The sequence below is a fragment of the Corylus avellana genome, chromosome ca2 (genome assembly GCF_901000735.1).
Source record: "Corylus avellana chromosome ca2, CavTom2PMs-1.0".
Classification (NCBI taxonomy): domain Eukaryota; kingdom Viridiplantae; phylum Streptophyta; class Magnoliopsida; order Fagales; family Betulaceae; genus Corylus; species Corylus avellana.
In genome coordinates, this window is record NC_081542.1 from 40,463,509 (window position 1) to 40,486,857 (window position 23,349).

Here is a 23,349-nt window from a genome sequence, read left to right on the forward strand (position 1 = left end):
TCCTAGTTACTGAAGATGTTCCAACTACGAAATTAAAATAATACAATAAAAATAAATATATACGAGTTTATATGAGCTTCTACGAGTTGATTTTATTTTGAATATAACTCGTTCAATAATTGAACTTAATTTTATGTTCACAATAGGCTCATATGTTAAACAAATCGAATTTAAGTCAAGTTTATACGAACGAGTATCGAGCGGATTGTCAACAAACTTGTTCATTTACATGATGATGAACTCCCACCTCAATGAGCATTCATTTCATCTAACGTGTCTCGTTCATACCTGAGCGCTACTTTGGTTCTTGACATAAAAGTATTTTACTAGTTTAGCTGTTTTCTTCAAAAAGCTGTCATCTGTGTCTGCCAAAGCTGGAGTTCTTTGTGGATTCTTGATGCTCAAGTATCTTACGAGTCTAACCATCTTCCAGACGCTCTCATCGCCTGGAGTAATGTTTCGGCCTTCACAAGCAACTTGATGACATATTACCGACAGTACAAGACAAATGGTAGAGGTGGCAGCAGATAGTAGATAGAGAACCTCAAAGCTCCGGAAGGTCAATCGTTGAGGTTCGCTGAAAGTTATGTTGGGTGAGCACTCATGCGAGGGAGTCAACCATATCTCTTGCAGAGCCTTCAAATCCCCCGTCTCCGATAGCTTTAGAATGGCTACAGAAAAGTCCCTGGCAAATGGCGAACCTTTCTGGAAGGCCTGAATGGGGGAGCAAAAGAAGATTTCAAAAGGGTGAAAACTCAAACAAAAATGCATAGATGGAAAAGGAAAAGGCAAAAACAAAAACAACTCACAAAGCCCAATCCTCCAAATCTGGCGGCACGTATGGTGCCAGTGAATTCCGTGCAATTCTTATCGAGGAAAACTTTCTCATACGGGAGTTCAAGAAAGGCAGCAGATATATTGTTGCTTTTGAATTCCAATGGGTAGCCGTCTTCACTGCTGACATTCACGATATTCTCCGGCTTGAAGTTAAGCACATTCTGCAAGTATTTATGTACGAACGAATCCCCATCACAGCCAACTTTCAAGTTGTTGTTCTTCAACCACTCAATATCTGTAACATTTGGTTGCAGTTGTTGCACTGTGAGCAATGAAGACAGACTAGCAGTGTAGCTCGAGGTTAGGATCAACACCAGAAAGAGCCACACTGCAACAACCATACGTGTTAAGTTGTTGTGTACTTTCTCCTCTGCAAAATGAACTCATCTGGTATTATGAGTGCTTTTAAATCATAAGTAAACCAATGTTTCTGTAATAACAGAAACAGAAAACAGAAAAAAATGAAATGTTCTTAAGGTTCATTATTGAGTCAAACTCTGACGAATTGGTATGCATTGAGGCTCCGTTTGTTTCGTCGTAAAATGATTTATGAAAAATGTTTTCCGTATTTTCGGGTGGCACACCTAAAATAATAGTCAACGGAAAATATTCTCTTTGACCGTAAATTCTTCTTTAACTTTCGGAAAATGGTTTACAGTTTTTAAAACTATTTTCCAAACTGTAAACCATTTTTCGACTTTGAGCATCTCATTTTCAAATTGACAGACATTGACAAGACCCGCCCAGGACCCAGTCGAGACTTTTAAACACTAAATTACGAAATGTCAATGTCGGGTCTTGGGTGGGTCTTGCCAGGGCCCCGGGTTGATCTTGAAGGGGTCCTGATAGGGTCTACGCGGGGTCCAAGTGGGTCCAAGGTGAGTCGCAGTGGGATCCTTGCGGGACTCAGTTCGGACACCTTAAGACTTGGTCGAGACATTTTTGTAATTTAGAGTTTAATATGATTATATATATATATATATAATTTGTGATTTTCCGTACACGTCAAACGTACACCGTAAAATGTTTTTCAAGAAATCAATTTTCAATAAAATATTTTCCGACGGAAAGCATTTTACGTCATAACAAACGGAGCCTGAGTTATAACAAATCAAACGAGAATGTCCTCAAAGTTTGTATTCTAGCAAGAGAGACATACTCAAATTTGAAAACTAGAAGGTTTTGAGAGAGAGAAAAGATGAGAGAATTTTCTGTATATTGATACTTACTATGAGCAAAGAATAGAGAAGAGAAGGTAAACCAAAGTGCAGTGCTAATCTGATTCTTCCATGTGCCACCAAATTCGGGATTGGATTGGCGCTCAAGGAGCCAAACAATGATCATTGTGTACAGCAAGAGGGCACCGGTCACCGCCCACATGCTCCGGCTGAAAGGCTTGGTAAACGTCAATGGTGATGACCCTTCTGGTTTTGCTGGAACTATTATCGCCAAACCAGACTCAGCATACGGAAGTGTAAAATCCGCATATTGCAACCGATCGGCAAGTATAGTCACATCGCCGATCACAGCATCATAAGTCTTTTTATTGTGATATTTATTGTGATATTTTCACCCACATCACAACCATATATATAAATCCTAGTTAGAACAAATAATTGTAACCATATAAAAGAGAAAAAAATAAAGGAAAAAAGATTCAAGTTATTCATAGTTTTTTTCTTTACTTCACTGAAAAAGGCAGGTAAGGGAGACCAACTATGATTATTCTACTTGGGTGTGTTCAGCGGGTACTTAAAACACAATACAAATGGGTGGGATATAATTATACAGGCCAAAAATATGTTTATACAAAATTGAGAAAAGTATCTTGTTTGACACCGCAATAGCAATTTGAAAATGTGAAAATATCTACATATTTAAACCGCAGGCAAGGAAGCGTGTCTTTAAAAAAGTAGGATTGTAAAGGTCGAACAACAAGTTTAAAAGTCGAATTGTGATTTTACAAAACCTGATTTTAAAGGAGTACTTCTAGAAAAAAGTTATTACCTTGTTATAGATGTTATAAACCAGCTCGTCGTAGGTGCCATTGTACGCCACAAATTCAAAAGGTAAATCATACCCTAAGAGCTCTTTCAGGTTCGAGAAAATTTGAATGCAAAAACCATCATATTTGTTCTGATTCGGTGTCTCTCCATACTCGACCTTCACAAACTTCTCGAACGTTGTTCTCCCCGGAACTCCAATCTTCAGTGGCTTTGCATTTGTCGGCATTTCCCAACCTTTCGGAGTCCGGTTTAAGTGCCCAGGCCAAATTACTTGACGGCCGGCCAAAGTTTTCAGGGTATTACCAACATTTTCACTTCCATTTTTCTCTTCACTTTTTCTGAAACCAAGCTCTGGTGTCCAAAGGCCTATTTCCTCGTATCCCTTTCCATTGTTCCCAACAACGTTAATAATCGTCAATGTATTATTATTAGTGTCTATGAGCTGGCCTTCTTCGAAACGTATTTTTCCACTTAAACCAGAGAAATTGCTTGACAACATATTCTCTAACAACATCTTTGGAGTACTAGTAATGTTACTTGCCATTTTCTTTATCGCTTGTATAACAATTCCAATGCTGTCGTATGCTCGCAGGGCATAAATTCCAGGGTCGGAGTTATCTTCCTCCGGATATTCACTTCTGAAAACTTTCTGAAACTGTGAATGAAAATGGTGATTCTCAGAATAGTAGTTAGTCTTGATTCCTAATGCACCTTCCATGGGGGATATAACAGAGTCATTAACAGAGTGCAGCAAATCTGCAATGTTGTCTGCAATAATCCAAGCTGAGTCATTTCCTACGAGTCCCATCTGCGTGGCTTCTCTGAACAAATGAGTCGCCATCTCTAATGATGACTGAAGAACTATGAAAACCCGACACTTTGTTTTGTTCAGGAGCTTATCCAGCTCTTCATGGACAACATGTTCGGGGTCGGACACCAAAGAATGTGGTGGGAGAACCAATCGGTACTCAATTCCCGAACCAACATTTCTGAGAGTCTCAGATAAAACTGCTAACTTGCCGGAATCGCCACCATATGGTTCATCTTCATAAATGGCTATGACCCTTTGCCAATTGTAGGCCTGAACAATATCTGCAATACACTTTATTTGCTCAGAACCATTTTTAGCCATTTGTATCAAATAAGGCCAACGAAGTGACGTTTTGGGTGGGTTGATGGCTGGTGCTGCAAACGAAATGACTGGAACATGAGCTTGCCCTCCAACATCAGCAACTACAGCGGCTTCCTGCCATGTGTGCATGCCAATAATCACTTTCACCTTTTTCTCTCTAATGAATTCTTCAGCTGTTATACCAAAATTTAGAGATTCCATTAATGTACATTGTTAGGACATTTTAGTATTGAATGCTGAAACAAATTGGTAAGTGAAAATGTAAGGGAGTTTATAATTAATTAAAGGATAGTTAGTTCTTAGACTGTAACTCTTAGCCGTCTTTGTTTTATAAACAATCACCATGAATGACAATGAATTTTTTTGATACGGTTCACAAGAGTTCTTGCAAAACAAAGACACATGGATGACTTGTTGTAAATACTAGTGGGAGACACCCTGACGCCTAAGTGAATAGGGTTATCTCTTTGTAGGGGGCTGAAGTAAGAGTAAGAGGATGTAATGTGTGTACCTTTGACTTAGGGCTTGTGGTCTTTTGTAGAATTACTATAAGTAAGTGATGTAGATCAAAGTGCTTGGGAATTCATGAGGAGGATTGAAGCATATGTAAGTGTGAAGGGGGCCCAAGAAACTGTGTCCACTAGAGGAATCAAGACGAGAGCACAAACTCATGCTAAGGAGCGATCAAAACAATCGTAGGAACCTTCGTTCGATAGCCAGTCCAAATGGTCAAGCGAATGGGATACTCTCGGGAGTTCTCCATAGTAATTCTCGAGGCATCCATTCGAAGCCCCGTTCGAACGGCCTAGCGAATTAACGGCCAACATCGAAAATTCTCCATAGTAATTCCTGAGACGTCTGTTCGAACGCCTATGTTATGTTTTCAGTTTACGTACTTCAATTTCAGTTTTATTTTGTGACCATCTGAACGGAGGTATGTTCCATTCGAACAACCAACGTGAAGTTGTTAACCGACTAATTTCTATTACTACTAGGGTTATGAGTTTTGGGGTCAATAAATACATACTTATAGCCTCAAGAATGTAGTTTTTGATATTTATTCAGTTTTTATCAATAAGAAAGCTTAGAATTGAGTTTCTTCTACATTTTTCCTTCAAACCCTAAATAGATTCGAGTGTTTTAAAAAGATTTCTTAGATCCTTGATAGACTCATGGTTTTTAAGCAATATTGTTCCTTCTCCTGCTGTTTGCCTTTGCACCCACGACATCACGCTACATCAGTAAGACAAGTAGGGCATGTATGTAAAACTCCAGGAGCTGGAGTGCCAATGAGAAAGGTGAATGATTCTTGGGGATGCCTTTCATTCCTAGTGTCATTTTGATGGGTTCTTTTCGTATATGGCGTGAAGGTCTATATTAGGTGAATTTGAGGGAAAATTATGTCCAACCTGGAGAGGATGCTGTAGACCATTTTGCTAAGACTTTATGGACAAGTTTAAGCGAAGGAAGAAAGCTTCTAGAAGGTTGGCCTTTGATTTTGAAAGCACCCAAGAGTTCCCATGAGTCTTGCTCAAGAGTCACTTATGTTAGATCGGGCCTTTGACAATCTCATCTAAAAACCAATTGGTATCCATTAAGGGAAGCCAAATCCTTTTATGGCATTCGAAATCGCACCCCGCAAGGCATATTCTAAGAGCCGTCCAAGTGAGCAGAGTGGCATTTATTGAATCTCAACAATCCCTCCCTCAACATGACGCTCTCGCGACTCGAACCCATGACCCTGGCTCTGATACTATTTGTTGGATTAGGCCTTTGACTGTCTCATCTAAAAAATAATTTGTGTCCAGTGAGGGAAGCCAAATCCTTTTATGGCATTCGAAATCACATCCCGCAAGGCTTGTTCTAAGAGCCATCCAAGTGAACAAATTGAGCGGCACTATTGAACCTTAACAATTTAGAATAAAAATTGTGGCAAGATTTTTACTCGACTGTTGTTCAATGATTGCCCAAGCAAGATGCTGTGGCAAACAAATAGAAAGTTTGCTTCATGTTTGCTGCACCCTCGGTGGAGCGAGATTGCGACTAATCATATTATAGAAAGTTCGCTCAAACGAGTTTGTCATTAGTTTAATAGAGGCTATTTTGTAATAAAGGCTACTCATTATTGTCAATAAGAATACTCCGAAGGAGTTTTTTTCGTCACTTTTCCTATAGTTCCTATATTTTTTCAAGTTTTGTAGAAGAGTTGTGAAGTTTAGTATGTGTGGTATCAACTTTTCACTCTGCCATGCTACATTAAAAACATATATAGCATATTCTCCAACGCAAGCAATAACTGGGAATATTTTTATTCTGTAAATCTTTTCTATTAATATTAAAATGAGGAACAATAGAATCTGGCAAAATGATGATAAGCGATCGAAACTCATATATAATAGCAACCAACTAATTAAAGTCAACGGTGTCCGATAAAAATAACATATAAAATATAAAAGATACAAAAATAATGATAGAATCAAGATGCACAATATTAAGGATAATGAAAAAGAAAATAAAAAAGAGGAAAAATAAACATTGTATGTCATTTGTTTTTCTAAGCCCTTGTAACATGTGACTCTCATTTTATTTTTCTTAAAGCCTTTAACATTCTTTTGACCCTTTTTTTTTTTTTTTTTTAAGGGTGGCCAGGCATGCATGTTCTTAAATCATTTTACAGTGCAAAATGTGTTTTATTGTATATAACGGTGTTCATATATCTTATTAATATTTTTAAGTTAACAACTATTAAGTTATTAGAAATGATAAAATCATTTTTTTCAACTATTTCCGTATAGTGAATGGGTGAATCTACCATTAAATTTTTGTGGAACCTACATGAGTCTAAAAATCTAACGGTAGATTTATTAGATTTACAAAAAGAAATAATTGAAAGAAAGATCTCTTAAGTTATAAACATAACTTACCCATTGAAGCTACTGTAGCTCCTCTAAGGTCGTCCGGGAAATGGAGAAGCACTTTGTGAGTCTTCGACTTTTTGTTGTGGTTTTGAGCTTCAATTTCCATGGCTGTTTTCTCTTCTTTTCCCATACGGCTTTTAACATCAATGATAACACCTACACCCGTAACTTCGTTATTTTTTGCTTCAGCTCCATAGAAGAAGATCACAGTAAGAAGAACAAATATCAGTGCAGGGAAGAGCAACCAAGCCCTCGGAACCCCGCTAATTACTTGCATCTGACGGTACTGCATAGGGCAGATGGGACGTCGAATACTGTTTTGGCAACCTTATCAACATCTTCTATGTGCGTCCGTTGATCATCATCTGAGAAGGAACAAGAAAACGCGTTATCTGGAAGAATATGAGTGTGGAATATTGCATCTTTGACTTTGTCTTGTATGGAGTCGAATTTTCTTGGCAATGATCAAGGGAATCCACCAACGTTAATTAGTCATTGTTAGACTTAAAGTCTCCAAACGTCAGTTTGGATATTTAACAAGGCTTAGACATTAATTGAGAAAGTTTGAATTTGGAAGGGTAGTATGCTTTGTACGTGATTCTTCGAGGAAAGACACCTTTGAAAGCCTAGCGGAAATGGTCAATAGAGATGTCAAATTTCTCTGGTTCCGTTTGGCATTGGTTTGGAACTGTTTAGTGGCCCGAATTGTAGCAAAACTTGATTGATGTGATGTAAAAAAAGTAAAAATATTGAGAGTTTGAATTTTTTTTGATGAATAGTAACAGACTCTTGCAAGACAGAGCCTCTAATTCCATCAGTGGTTGCGTATCAAAGAATACCAATATATAACAAGTAACAACATCCTCTTGCCTAGGAAAATACCTTAATAGATGTATGAGGAATACCTGACAGTTTCATGTTTTATAAACAATTTTTATGTTTGATTTTCATCACCTTGCCAAGACACCTATTAATTAATGCAATTTTTACTTAAGAAACTTCTATTTGCTCTGTTAGTACATATCTATGACCTAAATTAATTCTAAGTATATTAAAAGAATTGTCTAATTAATTAAATATCCTTTGGTTGTAATAATGTTTATAAAACATGAAATAAATTTTATTTGTTTATCTATGAATATATCAAACCAATTTTGATTTGTTCAATCTTCAAGCTTGACTAGTCAAATAATTGAGCCTTAAAATCGAGTATGAATTAACTTAGCATCCTTGCACTAGTTAGATGGGGGCCATGTGAGTACGTAATAGGATACAAATTAAGGTGCATTAAATTGACAAGAGATGTAGAATCGTGTTAGAATAGTCATAACATTTTATTCTATATTTGTTCAGGATTACAATTTTAATGTATTCAATAGGATCCATAGAATTTCTAACCATAATTATAATATTTGACTTCCATGGCTTATCTTACCTACACCACATTGTCCACATATGCTCTATATATAAATAGGACTTATTGTAAAATAATATATATAATATCAAATCAACATAGCAAACATGTAATTTTATTGGGTATATTATATCGATAGATGTAGGAGTACTCTATCATCAAACCACAGTGAATTTTTGTATTATTCTCTCTCAGTACCTTTTATATTTAAAATATGAGAAATGATAATATATCATTCTTAATTTCATCTTTCACTCATCTCCGTGGGTAAGTGAATTTATTAGTAATTTTGCAAATAAATAAGTTAATGAGCACAATGCAGTCCTATATAGGCTATTCGGAGTGGTGAGCATATTTGTCTAACACCGAACTATCCGTAATTCTTTATCTTTCTTTTTTCTCTTGCTTCTGCTATTATTCTCGTATTTTATATTTACCCACAAACTTCAACATGGTACCCGAGCTTAATCATTATTTCAACAAATACAATAAAAATACAGTCATATTTGGCATTATAATAATAGCATATGTAGGCCTTTAACGCTGAACTAATACCTCAAATTTTATCTTTCTCTATTTTCTCCTTATTCTCAAAATGATCTCTTTTCACTCCTTGATATTTTAATTTTTTAATATGGTATTAAAGTCTTTTATGTTGCTTCTTTTAGAGTGTCTAAACATGTTGTTTGCTTGGTACAAGGAATAAGTGTCGGTTACAAAGATTTTGTAAGTGTGTCATACTTTTAATTGAATTCTTCTATTGTGGATGAGTTTTTTGGGTTTAATTGGGTGCTCTGAAATGGTTTTATCTTTAATGAGTTTTTCAAAGAGTTTTCACTTCTTCACCAAATTCTTGTATATATCGAGTGATTTACTACTTTTATTATATTTGGTGCTATAATTTTTGATTTGGGACAGTTTTTATAAAAACACATATTCACTCTCATCTAGGTATTGTTTGGGATTGGTTGGAAAATTTCATTTTTTAATATAATTGTCAAACTATTGATGCTCTTAGCTTTGTCTCTTCAAGAATTATATCAACATAACATCATTCAACACCATAATCATGGAACATATACTTATAATTGCGCATATATATACACTACAAAAAAAACTAAGGATGGCATGAATATTTGGGGCCTTTTTGGTAAAAAAAGGTCCCAATTGAGATTTAGAGACGCTTGAATAAGGGCACTTGGCACACACCTCAAATCATAGCAACTAGACTTCAATTTAGATACGCTTGTACAGTGAAAAAGGAGGCATGTTAAGCTAAACGTTTCTAAATTGAGAAAGGGGAGCTTGGCATTGTGCAAGTGCCCCCTTTTGGAAAAGCTAAGGGGGCGCCCACATGGGCAAGCGCCCCCAATAATTAATATATGGAAAAAAAAAAATTTCCCATATACCTTTTAATTGTGTTTTAATTTTTATTTTTTCTGTTTGGAAAACCTAATAACACCAATAATATAAACAGTACATATACATAACCCACGTGGGACAACATATAATCTAACAAATATATTTACTCAATTTTAAATAATATACTGGTTCCTGGCCAACACTTCAGCTTATACAGAATAAACATTTTAACAGAGCTTGCATTACAACTATGCACATGAAAAATTATTCTGAGTCTTACTTCCTACTTCCTACTGTTAGGAGTTCATAGCATTTCTATTTCAGCTGGTGGGGAGGACTCGACAGGCTCCGGAGTCTCAGAAGAACAATCATTTACATGATCTGTTGTGTCTGCATTTATATCCGATGCGTCCGCTAAAGTTGGAGTTGTTCTTGGACTTTTGATATGAAAGTATCCTACTATTCTAACTGCCTTCTTCCAAACACTTCCATCATCTGGAGCTACATTTCCTTCGTATGCATGCTGATGTTTCTGATGATTTATTGGTGAGAAATTTAGTGATAGTAGAAAACAAATGGTGGAAGTGACAAAGGATATCAGATACAGCACCCAAAAGCTTTGGAGGCTCAGGGTTTGAGTGCTGTTGGAAGTTATGTTGCTTGAACACTCGTCCATGGGAGTCAACCATTCCTCTTCCAGTACCTTTAACTTACCATTCTCTGACAGACTCAGAATGGCTTTCGAAATATCCCTGGCTATTGGGGACCCTTTCTGGAATACCTGCATTGAGATAAAGAAAATAATTTTATTACTTTCTGTTAAATTATCAATTGTCCTAAAAGTTTAAGCAACAGTCGAAGGAAGAGGAAGGGATCTGAATTATAAAGAAGTTGAAGAATCAGTTGCTACTCACAAAGCCCAATCCTCCAAATCTGGTGGTGGGTCTGGTGCCAATGAAGCCGTTGCAGTACTTATTGAGGAAAACTTTCTCATATGGGAGTTCAAGAAAGGCAGCAGAGATATTGTTGCTTTCAAATTCTCCTGTGTAACTGTATTCGCTGGTGACGTTCAAGATGTTGTCTGTCTTGAAGTGAAGCACATTATTCAGGTATGTCCTTACAAATGAATCACCATCGCAACCAACTTTCAAGTTGTTCTTCTTTAGCCACTCTACATCGGTTACATGGGGTTGGAGCCGTTGAACTGTCAGCATTGAAGACAGACTAGCGGTGTAGCTTGATGTCAGGACCAACACCACAAAGAGCCATAGTACAATCACCAAACGACTCAGGTTGCTGTATATTTTTTCCCCTGCAATATAACGCCACGTGCTATGGGTGCTTTCAAGTCGCAAGCAAAACAGAAATACAAAACAGAAAATGAAATTGTTGGGAGATAAAGTGATTATGGAGTTTTTACCAAGTGTACATTAATATACATAATTGAACATAATTCTAGCCCAAAAGCCTAAGTTTATGGGCTAAGGTCTACTTAGATATATTAAGCACTATTTTCATATATATTTTCTCAATGTAGGACACAACACTCACAAGTGCACTTACAACATAAATGAAGCACATTATTGAGTTATGCTTTCCTTAAGAATTTATTTGCTTCCATTAATTCTAATAAATTGGTATGCATCAAGTTATAAAAAATATTTTTGGAGGATACAAAGAAGTTCAGAAATTTCATGCCGTTTAGTTGCGTTTTGCACAAAACAAAACCAAACAAAAACACCCTTAGATCAAGTTTTTATTCTAGAAAGAGGAGAGAGAATTTTTTGTGTTAAACTGCACAAGCCATGGACAGTAAACCGTAAATAACTGCTAATTAAAATATGATATTAACAGACACTTAATCTTGCCACCAGATTAAAATTATAATTAACCGTTTGTTAGTAATGATTACTTAATCTCAACCGTTAGATCAAACTCAATTTAATTTTACAGTTGACTTTACTAATAGTCATATAAATCCAATCGTTGGATTTATTTTAAAATCTATTTTAAAAGCATCATACGATTTAAATCAAACCCCAATATCGTCACACACGTGTATCTGGTACTTCGTGCCGTACTAGAGCATGTACACAAGTGTATGCACCCACTTATTGCTTATTTTAAAGCAATATAGTTTATTGTGAGTTAGGACTTGTAAATGTTAACTTTGCTTTTTACACTCTTTAAAATCTTTCATCTAAAACATTCCCAAACCACAAATTAACTATATATATATAAATTTTATACTTACTATGAGCAAAGAAGAGAGAGGAGAAGGTGAACCAAAGTGCAGTACTAATCTGGTTCTTCCAGGGGCCATTGAACTCTGGATTGCATCGACGTTCCAGGAACCAAACCACAAGCATTGTGTATATCAAGATGCCGCCAGTCGCCACCCACATTCCCACCGTGAAGGGCTTCATAAACATCCATGCCGACCCTTCTGGTTTCGCCAAAACAATCATAGACAAACCCGACTCCGCAAACGGCACTGTAAAATCAACGTATTGCATTCGGTCGGCTAGTAAGGTTATGTCGCCGATCACAGCATCATATGACTTTCATTGTGTTTTTTCCCACACGACAAGCAAAATTATCTTTTATCAGAAACAAACAAACAAATTGCAAACATATATAAAAGAGAGAAAAAAAAAAAAAAAAAAAAAGAAGTTTAATTAATTTATTGCAAAATCATATAAAAGAACGTTTTAATTTTAGCTAGTAAATCATCAAAGATTTTCTGTTCTACTTGAGGGGTAGTTCAATCTGCTAGAGGCAATGCTTCATGAAGTAAAAATGAAAGACACTAGTTCGTATCTCTCTCATTTCTCTCCCCTTGCATGTGTATATATATATATATATAAAGATTTACTCCTCTTCCTAGATTCTACTCTATCCATCTAAAAGGACCAACTAGTTAATAGACAAAGAGAAAAGTCTTCCAAATTCCTTTCATACCCTAATCAATCAATAAATAATGACAATGTCAATAATGATATGCTTAATTATTAAGTAAAAATTGTGGAAAACTTAAGATTCCCTGGGTCCACAATTGATTTTTTTTTTTTTTTTTGACTTTCTTTATTATTTGGACCGTCCAATATATTTATGGAACTTATAGCGACATTATAGTTAAGCTCCATTTTAATACAGATTCAGAATCTCCTAACCAAATTGTTATTTCATTTGGTGAGGATCACATTTGAAAAATAGTGTTAGATGTGAAATCCACCCAAAAAAAAATGGTTCGGTAAAGTTTTGAGGGGTGTTTCAAAAAAACAAAAAATTAAGAAATATTTCGAAGCTAATAAAAGAAAGAAAAAAGAAAAAGATTGTTGCTCCATGGTGGCAACAACTAACATGGGGGTGACCTGACAGCCACCACGAGGCTGTTGAACACCCCTGACAACCACCATGCACATGTATGGCCGCTGAGTACCCCTGTCAGCCACACAAGGTAAACAAGTAGCTCACTCAGCCACCAAGAGACAGTTAAATAGCCTTGGCAGCCACCACTGTGAGGCTGCCTAATAAATCGGCTCTGCCGTCACTGGGTGGCTGACCACCATGCCAGTTGCTATTTTTTTTAACAATTTTTTTAATTTTTCTAATATATAATAAGGAAAGTCCACACCTAAAAAATTAAACCTAAAAATTTAAGTGCATGTTTAATTAGTTATTTTTTGAGAAATGCGTGATATTTTATTTATTGATAGTGATTTGTGAGAAGAGATATGCGTTTTGTTTTGAAAAATGTACTGATGGTGGGGTTACATCTGAATATATATATAACTAATATTTGAGAACGGAAAGACCCACTCTTGTAATTCCTATTTTCCCCCTTTCCCGCTTTGAATAAAAAAATAAAAAAAATAAAAAAAATAAAAAAACCTTCACGCCAAAGGAATAGTTTGAAAAATATAGGTGTTTAATTTTTCTAATATATAATAAGGAAAGTCCACACCTAAAAAATTAAACCTAAAAATTTAAGTGTATGTTTAGTTATTTTTTGAGAAATGCCTTGTGTTTTATTTATTGATAGTGATTTGTGAGAAGAGTTATATATGCGTTTTGTTTTGAAAAATGTATTGATGGTGGGGTTACATCTGAATATATATATATATATATATATATATATATAAAACTAATATTTGAGAACCAAAAGACCCACTCTTGTAATTCCCCTTTTTCTCCTTTCCCGCTTTGAATAAAAATAAAAAATAAAATAAAATAAAATAAAAAACCTTCACGCCAAAGGAATAGTTTGAAAAATATAGGTGTTTAATTTTTTTAGGTGTAGAGGTTAATTAACTTATTAGTTCAAAAAATTAGAAAATTAAAAAGACTAGAAAGATTTAGCTAGCCATACGGCCACACCTAACAAGTTAGAGGTGGTTGCATATTGGCACCGCAATAAGCTAGGGGTGGCCTTGCACCCTCCCCTCTCTTTCTGTAAGATTAGCACACGATTAATTTTTTGTAAGTAAGATGTCAGCAGGGACGGAGCCAGGAAATTTTATGGGAGGGGGCCAGCCAAATTTTTTTTTCGGTTCTTTAGAATTTTTTTTATCAAAAAAAATTATTTTGGTTGTTTTTTATGAACTCAAAACTACCGTAAGGACAAAAAAAAGTAGACATTTGAAAGTAAGGGCCAAAAATAAAAAAACTTAGTGGGTATGGGCCAACAAAATTAAAAATAGGGCCAATTTTTTTTTTTTTTTTGAGGGGGCCAAATAACTAAAATTAAAACTTTAACTTTACTTTTTTTAAAAAAAATTTTAAAATTTTTTTTTTACTTCTAATATTTTTTTTTCCTTATTTTGGGGGGGACCATGGCCCACCCCGGTCCCCCCCTCCCTCCGTCTCTGGATGTCAGGTCTATACTTTTATATGTATTCTCAAAATAAACATTTTTAGTATTTGTTTTTCTTTTTAAACCCAACCAAAAAAATTTCTAAGTGGACTCCACAAAAAAAAATTTCTCAAACATAGATCATTAAGAAAACATTTCTTACCTTTATATTACCCGAAAAAAAATCAAACACACAAGTCGATCGTTTCCGTCATAGAGAGAATGTGATTTTGACTATTAGATCCACTAGGTAAGAAATTAATTTAAGGTTGGCAAGTGGAAATTTGGCAAATATAAAGTCACCTTAACGTGGCTTGGGGAAATCAATATAAACAAAATAAATATATAGCCGGCCAGAAAAAGCAACTCATACACTAATATATAACTTAACTTGCGGAATATAATAAGCTGTATAAAAATAAATAAATAAATAAATAAACCCTAAAAAAGAATAGAAAATTTATTAACAAACATATATATTTTCAAGGGATAATTAATATGTGAAGTTGTTACCTTGTTAAAGACGTGATAAACCAGGTCGTCGTAGGTGCCATTGTAGGGCTCCAATTCGTAAGGCAGGTGATACTCTAAAAGGCTTAGCACCTCATGGAAAATTTGACTATTAGGTGATTTTGACTATTAGGTCCACTAGGTAAGAAATTAAGGTGGCAAGTGGAAATTTGGCAAATATGAAAGTCACCTCAACGTGCGTGGCTTGGGCAAATCAATATAAACAAAAAAGTCTATAAAAATTTTATTTCCATAATCTCCTGTTGGAAACTAATTTGATTTATAGATTCTCACATCCATCAATATCACATGAAAATACATTTTTTCAAACAAACAAAAAAACCACTTTCCAAAACTATTATTAAACATACAATTAGTTGTTTACGCTGCGTGATGTTTTAACCAAAAAATATAAGTTTTTATGTACTAAATACTATGCAACACATGTACCAATATATGACGCCCGAAATAACACTAATATATAACTTAACATGCGGAATATAAGTTTTTATCTCGTTGTTTGACGTAAAAAACTCAGTTCTAACTTTTTTGTTGGTGTGTTTTGGTGTTTTGTTTGTGTTGGAATGTAAATTTTATTCTTTAAAAAAAAAAAAAATTAAAAAAAAAAAACTGTAAAAAAAAAACCTAAAAAGAATATAAATTTTATTAATAAACCTATTTTCAAGGGAATATTAATATATATGTGAAGTTGTTACCTTGTTATAGACGTGTTGAACCAGGTCGTCGTAGGTGCCATTGTAGGGCTCCAATTCGTAAGGCAGATGATACTCTAAAAGGCTTAGCACCTCATGGAAAATTTGAATGCAAAAACCATCATATTTGTTCTGATTCGGTGTCTCTCCATACTCGACCTTCACAAACTTCTCGAACGTTGTTCTCCCCGGAACTCCAATCTTCAGTGGCTTCGCATTTGTCGGCATTTCCCAACCTTTCGGAGGACGATGTTGTAAGTTCCCAGGCCAAGTTACTGGACCAGCCAATCTTCTAGCTCTATCAGCAATATTACTACTTCCATTTTTCTCTTTTTCTACTATGTCAGCTGGGTTTTCCGAAAACCCATACTTTGTTTTCCAGTAATCTATTTCTTTGTAACTCTTCCCAATCACGTTTACGATCCTCAACATCGGAGGCTCCGACAGCCGGCCTTCTTCGAAACGTATTTTTCCACTTAAACCAGAGAAATTGCTTGATAACATCTTCTCTAACAACATCTTTGGACTTCCCATTTTCTGCATCGCTTTTATAACAATTCCAATGCTGTCGTATGCTCGCAGGGCATAAATTCCAGGCACAGAATTATCTTCTTCCGGATATTCACTTCTGAAATTATTCCGGAACTGGGAATAAAAATGATGATGCCTGCTGATCTCAGAATAGTTGGTCTTGATTCCCAACGCGCCTTCCATGGAGGAAATAACGGAGTTGTTAACAGAATCCAGCAAATTTGTAATGCTTTCTGCAATTATCCATGCCGAGTCCATCCCTACAAGTCCCATCGGCTTAGCTTCTCTGAACAAATGAGTCACCATCTCTAATGATGACTGAAGAACTATGAAAACCCGAGATTGGATATGCAGTAGCTTATCAAGCTCTTCTTGGACGACTCTTACCGGATCAGGGAGAAAAGAAAATGGTGGAAGAACCAAACGGTACTCAATCTCCGAACCCACATTTTGGAGAGCCTCCGACAAAAGTTCCAACTTCCCAGAATCACCGGCATAGGGTTCATTTTCATAAATCGCCACGACCCTTTTCCAATTGTACGCTTGAACAATATCAGCAATGCATTGTATTTCTTCAGAACCATTTTTAGCCATTTGTATTAAGAAAGGCCAACGGAGTTGCATCAGCGATGGGTTAATGGCGGGTGCTGCAAATGAAATAACAGCAACTTGAGATTCATTTCCCATGTCGGCTACCACAGCTGCTTCCTGCCACGTGTGCATGCCGATAATCACTTTCACCTTCTTCTCTTTAATCATCTCTTCAGCTCCATGCAATCAGAATTAAGATATTCTCGTTAAAGTAATGATTAAGTGAACAAATTTACATCTTTCTTTTCGGCTCAAATTTTTGAAAAGTCATGATTTAAAATGTAATAGAATTGGTAATAAATAGCTAGAGATATACTAACCAATAGAAGTTACTCTATGAGGATGCTGGATAGAGAGGGAGAGTTTGTGAGTCTTGGACTTTTTGTTGAAGTTCTGAACCGCAATTTCCATGCCGATTTTCTCTTCTTTGCCTATGCGGGAATTAACATCAATGATAGCACCTATATTCATAACTTCTTTAGCAATGGCGGCTTCAGCTCCATGGTAGAGAACGAAAAGAAAAGAGACGAGTGCAAGAAAGAGTAGTACTGATGATCTTGAGATTTTGCTGACCATTACAACTGACCAAGCCATTGCGGGAAATTTTGGTATAGGGAGTTAATCAGTACTGATTCCGGTTTTAATGGGTTTTTCTGGTTTCTTGCTGATTATCAAACTAAAACTAAATCAATGTGATTGGTTTCTAGGAAAACGAAGGAAATTGGTAGGAAACTGGGCGTGAAAGTTCATTTCTTTGACTTGGTTTTCTAGAAGACAACATTAATTAATTACTCGGTTACGTACAGTGCACGCTAGCAGTTTGTAATCTACAACTTAGACTTGTCGCTGGGTCGTTCTTAAATGGTGGCAAAATTCCATCATGTTGGCATGTGAATCTGTGATGAAGAATTGCGCACGTTTCTTGCAACTCTGTTTGCGTGCCTATTTTCTTTTCTTCTTAGAAGAGAGATGAGTGGTGACAGAGGAAGTTAAAGCTAGGGGTCGGCGCTGCCTCTTTCATAGAAATTGTGGACCCCTAACATATTCGATTAAAAAGATTATAATAGAAAATAAATTAAATAATTTAATTTTTCGATTCTTGCTTCTTTTAATTTTTAAAATAATTGATATTTTAATATGATTTTAGACTATAAGTTTAATGTCAAACCATATTTCTGTCATTCAAGGGAGAAAAGAAGTGTCTTTGAGGTTTGGAGTCAAAGATTTGAAATCCAACAACATACACGACTCGCAGCTTTTTGTTGGGCTTGGAATCTAAAGCTTTGTTTTTTTTTTTGTTTTTTTATTTGTTTTTTTTTTTTTTGCCGTAAGGTGTACTCCAAATAACATTGACTCGTGATTGCTAACATATATCCCGTCGTGAGAGAACGACGAGAATTCTACGGTCAGTCGACGTTGAACTGTGTAATGAATTTTTGAGAATCACTACAGAAATGGAAAACAAAAATTAATTTTGGAGCTTTGACTAAGGCTCACCTTGAAGAGAATTGATCAACGGCTTTGAAGTCCTTGAACCCGTGGCTCCAAAATCTTCAAATCTTTCATTTATTTTCTTTTTTTCTTCCGTAAAGTGGTTAAATGCTATGTGTTAGAAGAGTTCTGGTACGGCGTGAATAGGGTGTTCTCCGCTTCCCGACCTTCGTTCTTTGCGCTCCAATGACCACTACAAAACAATAACTAGTTAAGAGAACTCGACAGCATTCCGTTGATGCCTAAGTTAACATTTTGGAGAAAAGTATGCTTAAATGCCAAAAATTCAGTCTAAGGTTTATACCTGATATAGGAGCCTATTTATAGACTAAGCCATTGAGCCAAATATGAAATAAATCTTACTTTTATTTAGGCTTGTAATATGGGGCTTGGTATGGACGCGCTATCCATGCATGATTTGTCCCGGGCCTTTAACCTGCAAGAAGGGTCTTGGGTCTTGGGAGGCATTTGCTCCTGGGACTTATACTACCAACTAACTTAATCGCCATATTCTTTCGAATTCGACCCGGCCCGTCGAAAAGATTTTACGTAATAATATGCAATGAAAATTATTATGAGAATATTAGAGAATTCTAGAAAAATAATTTTATAGAATAATACTTAATAAAAATATGAAGATTGTACGTAATAATATGTAATGAAAATTATCATGAGAATATTAAAAAAGTATATCAAAAAAATATTTTGGGATTTATCAAAATCAGTTATAAATGGTCTTGAGTAAACTTCATTTACCACTTCTGATCTTTCATCACTTTTACAATCATAACCTTAAACTTTAAAAAGTGTTAATTTAAGGTTCCCATCGATCTTTATGAAGTTTGTAATTTCAGCAGTTCCGCATTAAATCAAAACTCTCTAAAATATTTTAAAGATGTTTACAAAATATGGGGTCTAATGAAATCTGTATTTATTATTGTGGAATAAATTACTAAATATAGATCATGACAGCATGTGACAGAAAAGAGCACTTACTAGAGCATGGCTTGGAATTTTGTGTTTGAATTGGTCAGGTAAAGAAGTCGACTGAAATACCTTAGACTATGTCACCAATTATAAGTACTGCATGTAATAGGAATTGAGTAGATTACTTTCAGAATTTATTCATTGAATTGAGATTGTTGAATCAGTTTTAGTAAAATCAAACTTCTCGAATCTTTGAAATTATTGGTTTGAAAGGAAACGCGTGGGCATAAGCACTAGCTGTTAAGATCAAATCAAACTTTTCTTTTGAAACCTTTTTTAGGTTTCTCTTTCGTTGGTTTCCTTTGTGGTGTTAAATCATTGATTATTTTAGAAGGTTAAGCTAATAGGAAGAGATAAATTTAATCACTTAATTAATATTTTAACACTCTCCCTTACGTGTGGGCTCAAACTTCATTTTAATAAGTGAGGTACAACACATACCTTGTTATAGACGTGTTGAACCAGGTCGTCGTAGGTGCCATTGTAGGGCTCCAATTCGTAAGGCAGATGATACTCTAAAAGGCTTAGCACCTCATGGAAAATTTGAATGCAAAAAACATCATATTTGTTCTGACTCGGTGTCTCTCCATACTCGACCTTCACAAACTTCTCGAACGTTGTTCTCCCTGGAACTCCAATCTTCAGTGGCTTTGCAATTGTCGGCATTTCCCAACCTTTCGGAGGACGATGTTGTAAGTTCCCAGGCCAAATTACTGGACCGGCCAATCTTGTAGCTGTATCAGCAATATTACTACTTCCATTTTGCTCTTTAGCTTTTGCTATGTCAGCTGGGTTTTCCGAAACCCATACTCTGATTTCCAGTAATCTATTTCTTTGTAACTCTTCCCAACCACGTTTACGATCCTCAACATCGGAGTCTCCGACAGCCGGCCTTCTTCGAAACGTATTTTTCCACTTAAACCAGAGAAATTGCTTGATAACATCTTCTCTAACAACATCTTTGGACTTCCCATTTTCTGTATCGCATTTATAACAATTCCAATGCTGTCGTATGCCCGCAGGGCATAAATTCCAGGCACAGAATTATCTTCTTCCGGATATTCACGTCTGAAATTATTCCGGAACTGGGAATAAAAATGATGATGCCTGCCGATCTCAGGATACTTGGTCTTGATTCCCAACGCGCCTTCCATGGTGGAAATAACAGATTCGTTAACAGAATCCAGCAAATTTGTAATGCTTTCTGCAATTATCCATGCCGAGTCCCTCCCTACAAGTCCCATCGTCTTAGCTTCTCTGAACAAATGAGTCACCATCTCTAATGATGACTGAAGAACTATGAAAACCCGAGATTGGATTTGCAGTAGCTTATCAATCTCATCTTGGACAACCCTTTCCGGATCAGAGAGAAAAGAAAACGGTGGAAGAACCAAACGGTACTCAATCTCCGAACCCACATTTTGGAGAGCGTCGGATAAAAGTTCCAACTTTCCAGAATCACCACCGTAGGGTTCATCTTCATAAATCGCCACGACCCTTTTCCAATTGTACGCTTGAACAATATCAGCGATGCATTGTATTTCTTCTGAACCATTTTTAGCCATTTGTATTAAGAAAGGCCAACGAAGTTGCATCAGCGGTGGGGTAATGGCGGGTGCTGCAAATGAAATAACAGCAACTTGAACTTCATTTCCCATGTCGACTACCAGAGCTGCTTCCTGCCACGTGTGCATGCCGATAATCACTTTCACTTTCTTCTCTCTAATCATCTCGTCAGCTGCATGCAATCAGAATTAAGATATTCTAGTTAAAGTAATGATTAAATGATTAAATTTATATATTTCTATCCGCTCAAACTTTTGAAAAAATGGTGATTTAATGTAATAGAATTGGTAATAAATAGCTAGAGATATACTAACCAACAGAAGTTACTCTATGAGGATGCTGGATACAGATGGAGAGTTTGTGAGTCTTGGACGTTTGGTTGAAGTTATGAACCGCAATTTCCATGCCGATTTTCTCTTCTTTGCCTATGCGGGAATTAACATCAATGATAGCACCTATGTTCATAACTTCTTTAGCAATGGCGGCTTCAGCTCCATGGTAGAGAACGAAAAGAAAAGAGACGAGTGCAAGAAAGAGTACTACTCACTACAAGCAATATGGTCTTTAGCGACCAAACAAATAGCGGCAATCCCAAAGTCGCCGCTATTGAGGGGTCATTACCGGCGACTTTTTTTAGTTGCCGCTAATGATCCATTAATAGCGGCGACCTGTGGGTCGCCGCTAATAGTCGACACTAAAAACTAAAAAAAAAATTTATTTAGCAGCAACAACAATAACGGCGACTATAAGTCGCCGCTATTAAGCATCATTAGCGGCAACTCTGCGGGGTCGCCGCTATTAAACAACAATAGCGGCCACCCTTATCGCCGCTAATAATACACCAAATAGCGGGAACGTTAGGGTCGCCGCTGATGAGAGTCAACAGCGGCGACTCTGAACAGTCGCCGCTAATAAGTGGTCATTAGCGGCGACTCTACAGTTGCCGCTATTGACATAAGAAAAAATTAAAAAAATAATTAGCGGCGATAACAGAGTCGCCACTATTGACAGAGGAAAAAAGTAATTAAAATTAATAGCGGCGACTTTTGGGTCATCGCTATTGACACGGGAAAAGTAATTAAAATTAATTAGCGGCGACCCAAAAGTCGCCGCTATTAATGGGTCAGTAGCGGCGACTATAAAAAGTGGCCGCTAATGACCCCTCAATAGCGGCGACTATTGGGTGGCCGCTATTGACACAGGAAAAAGTAATTTCAATTAATTAGCGGCGACCCAAAAGTTGCCGCTATTAATGGGTCAGTAGCGGCGACTATAAGAAGTGGCCGCTAATGACCCCTCAATAGCGGCGACTATTGGGTGGCCGCTATTGACACGGGAAAAAGTAATTTCAATTTTTGGGTCGCCGCTATTAATGGGTCAGTAGCGGCGACTTAAAAAGTGGCCGCTAATGACCCCTCAATAGCGGCGACTATTGGGTGGCCGCTATTGACACCACAAAAAAAAAAAAAAAAAAAAAAAAAAAAATTATAAATATTGGGGCGATGCTATTGATCCTACATATATAATAGAAAAAATTATTTACCAAAAATTCACCTCGAATCCTCCGATAATATGTCATTATTTCTTTTATATTAATTATTGGTGAATTTTTTCTATTTTTCTATTTTCTATTCTTATTTTATATAAAAAATCAATATTTATTTTTTTCTTTTAAAGAAAACAAATTCTCCAATCAATTATTATTGAAGTTTTCTATTTCTTATTCTTATTTAAACGTTTGATCGAACAATTGACCGATCTTGGTGAATTAATTCGATTGATCGTGATAGGATCAAATGATTGATCAAACATCCGATCGATCCAGGTGAATTAGTTCAATTGATCGTGATATGATCAAATGATCGATCAAACATCGATCCTATGAATTAGTTCGATTAATCGTGATGGGATCAAATGTTTGATCAAGCATCCAATCGATTCTGGTGAATTAGTTCGATTGATCGTGATAAGAACAAATGATTGATCGAACATCCGATTGATCCTAATGAATTAGTTCGATTGATCGTGATAGGATCAAACATTTGATCGAATCCTCCGATCGATCATAATGAATTAGTTCAATTGATCGTGATAGGATCAAACGATCGATCATAATGAATTAGTTCGATTGATCGTGATAGGATCAAATGTTCGGTCAAACATCTGATTGATCCTAATGAATTAGTTCGATTGATCGAGATAGAATCGAATGTCCGATCGATCCTACTGAATTAATTCAATTCATCGTGATAGGATCAAATTATCGATCAAACATCCGATCGATCCTACTAAATTAATTATATTGATCGTGATATGATCAAATGATCGATCAAGCATCCGATCACTCTTAATGAATTAGTTCGATTGATCGTGATATGATTAAATATTCGATCAAACATCCGATCGATCTTAATGAATTAGTTTGATTGATTGTGA

The 23,349-nt window shown here is 36.0% G+C and overlaps 2 protein-coding genes and 1 pseudogene across 2 annotated transcripts; all 3 read right to left on the reverse strand.

The window, feature by feature from the left end:
- Positions 1-207: 207 nt before the first annotated feature.
- Positions 208-7,185, reverse strand: LOC132169785 (glutamate receptor 3.5-like). The gene is made up of 5 exons (XM_059580754.1): positions 6,900-7,185; positions 2,845-4,148; positions 2,067-2,376; positions 810-1,207; positions 208-714 (listed from the first exon to the last, which is right to left on the reverse strand). Exons 1-5 carry the CDS (start codon positions 7,183-7,185, stop codon positions 283-285), a joined length of 2,730 nt encoding a protein of 909 aa, XP_059436737.1. The 3' UTR covers positions 208-282.
- A 2,748-nt stretch (positions 7,186-9,933) lies between these two features.
- LOC132172483 (glutamate receptor 2.9-like) lies at positions 9,934-17,355 on the reverse strand. Its single transcript, XM_059583996.1, has 5 exons — positions 17,190-17,355; positions 15,751-17,045; positions 11,924-12,230; positions 10,584-10,981; positions 9,934-10,450 (listed from the first exon to the last, which is right to left on the reverse strand). The coding sequence occupies exons 1-5, from the start codon at positions 17,338-17,340 to the stop codon at positions 9,974-9,976; spliced, it is 2,628 nt and encodes an 875-aa protein (XP_059439979.1). The 5' UTR covers positions 17,341-17,355; the 3' UTR covers positions 9,934-9,973.
- A 1,123-nt stretch (positions 17,356-18,478) lies between these two features.
- On the reverse strand, positions 18,479-21,378 carry LOC132169786 (glutamate receptor 2.3-like; annotated as a pseudogene).
- Positions 21,379-23,349: the final 1,971 nt, after the last annotated feature.

What these genes read in the sequence shown, in the direction of transcription:
- LOC132169785 (XM_059580754.1), bottom strand. Translation starts at nt 7,185, where the DNA reads ATGCAGTACCGTCAGATGCAAGTAATTAGCGGGGTTCCGAGGGCTTGG. An exon ending in TTTATAACATCTATAACAAG is followed by an intron (nt 2,377 to 2,844) that starts GTAATAACTTTT and finishes CACAATAAAAAG; the next exon opens with ACTTATGATGCTGTGATCGG. An exon ending in TTCTCTATTCTTTGCTCATA is followed by an intron (nt 1,208 to 2,066) that starts GTAAGTATCAAT and finishes TTCATTTTGCAG; the next exon opens with AGGAGAAAGTACACAACAAC.
- LOC132172483 (XM_059583996.1), bottom strand. Translation starts at nt 17,340, where the DNA reads ATGAATATAGGTGCTATCATTGATGTTAATTCCCGCATAGGCAAAGAA. An exon ending in TTCAACACGTCTATAACAAG is followed by an intron (nt 12,231 to 15,750) that starts GTAACAACTTCA and finishes ACACAATGAAAG; the next exon opens with TCATATGATGCTGTGATCGG. An exon ending in CTCTCTCTTCTTTGCTCATA is followed by an intron (nt 10,982 to 11,923) that starts GTAAGTATAAAA and finishes GTTATATTGCAG; the next exon opens with GGGAAAAAATATACAGCAAC.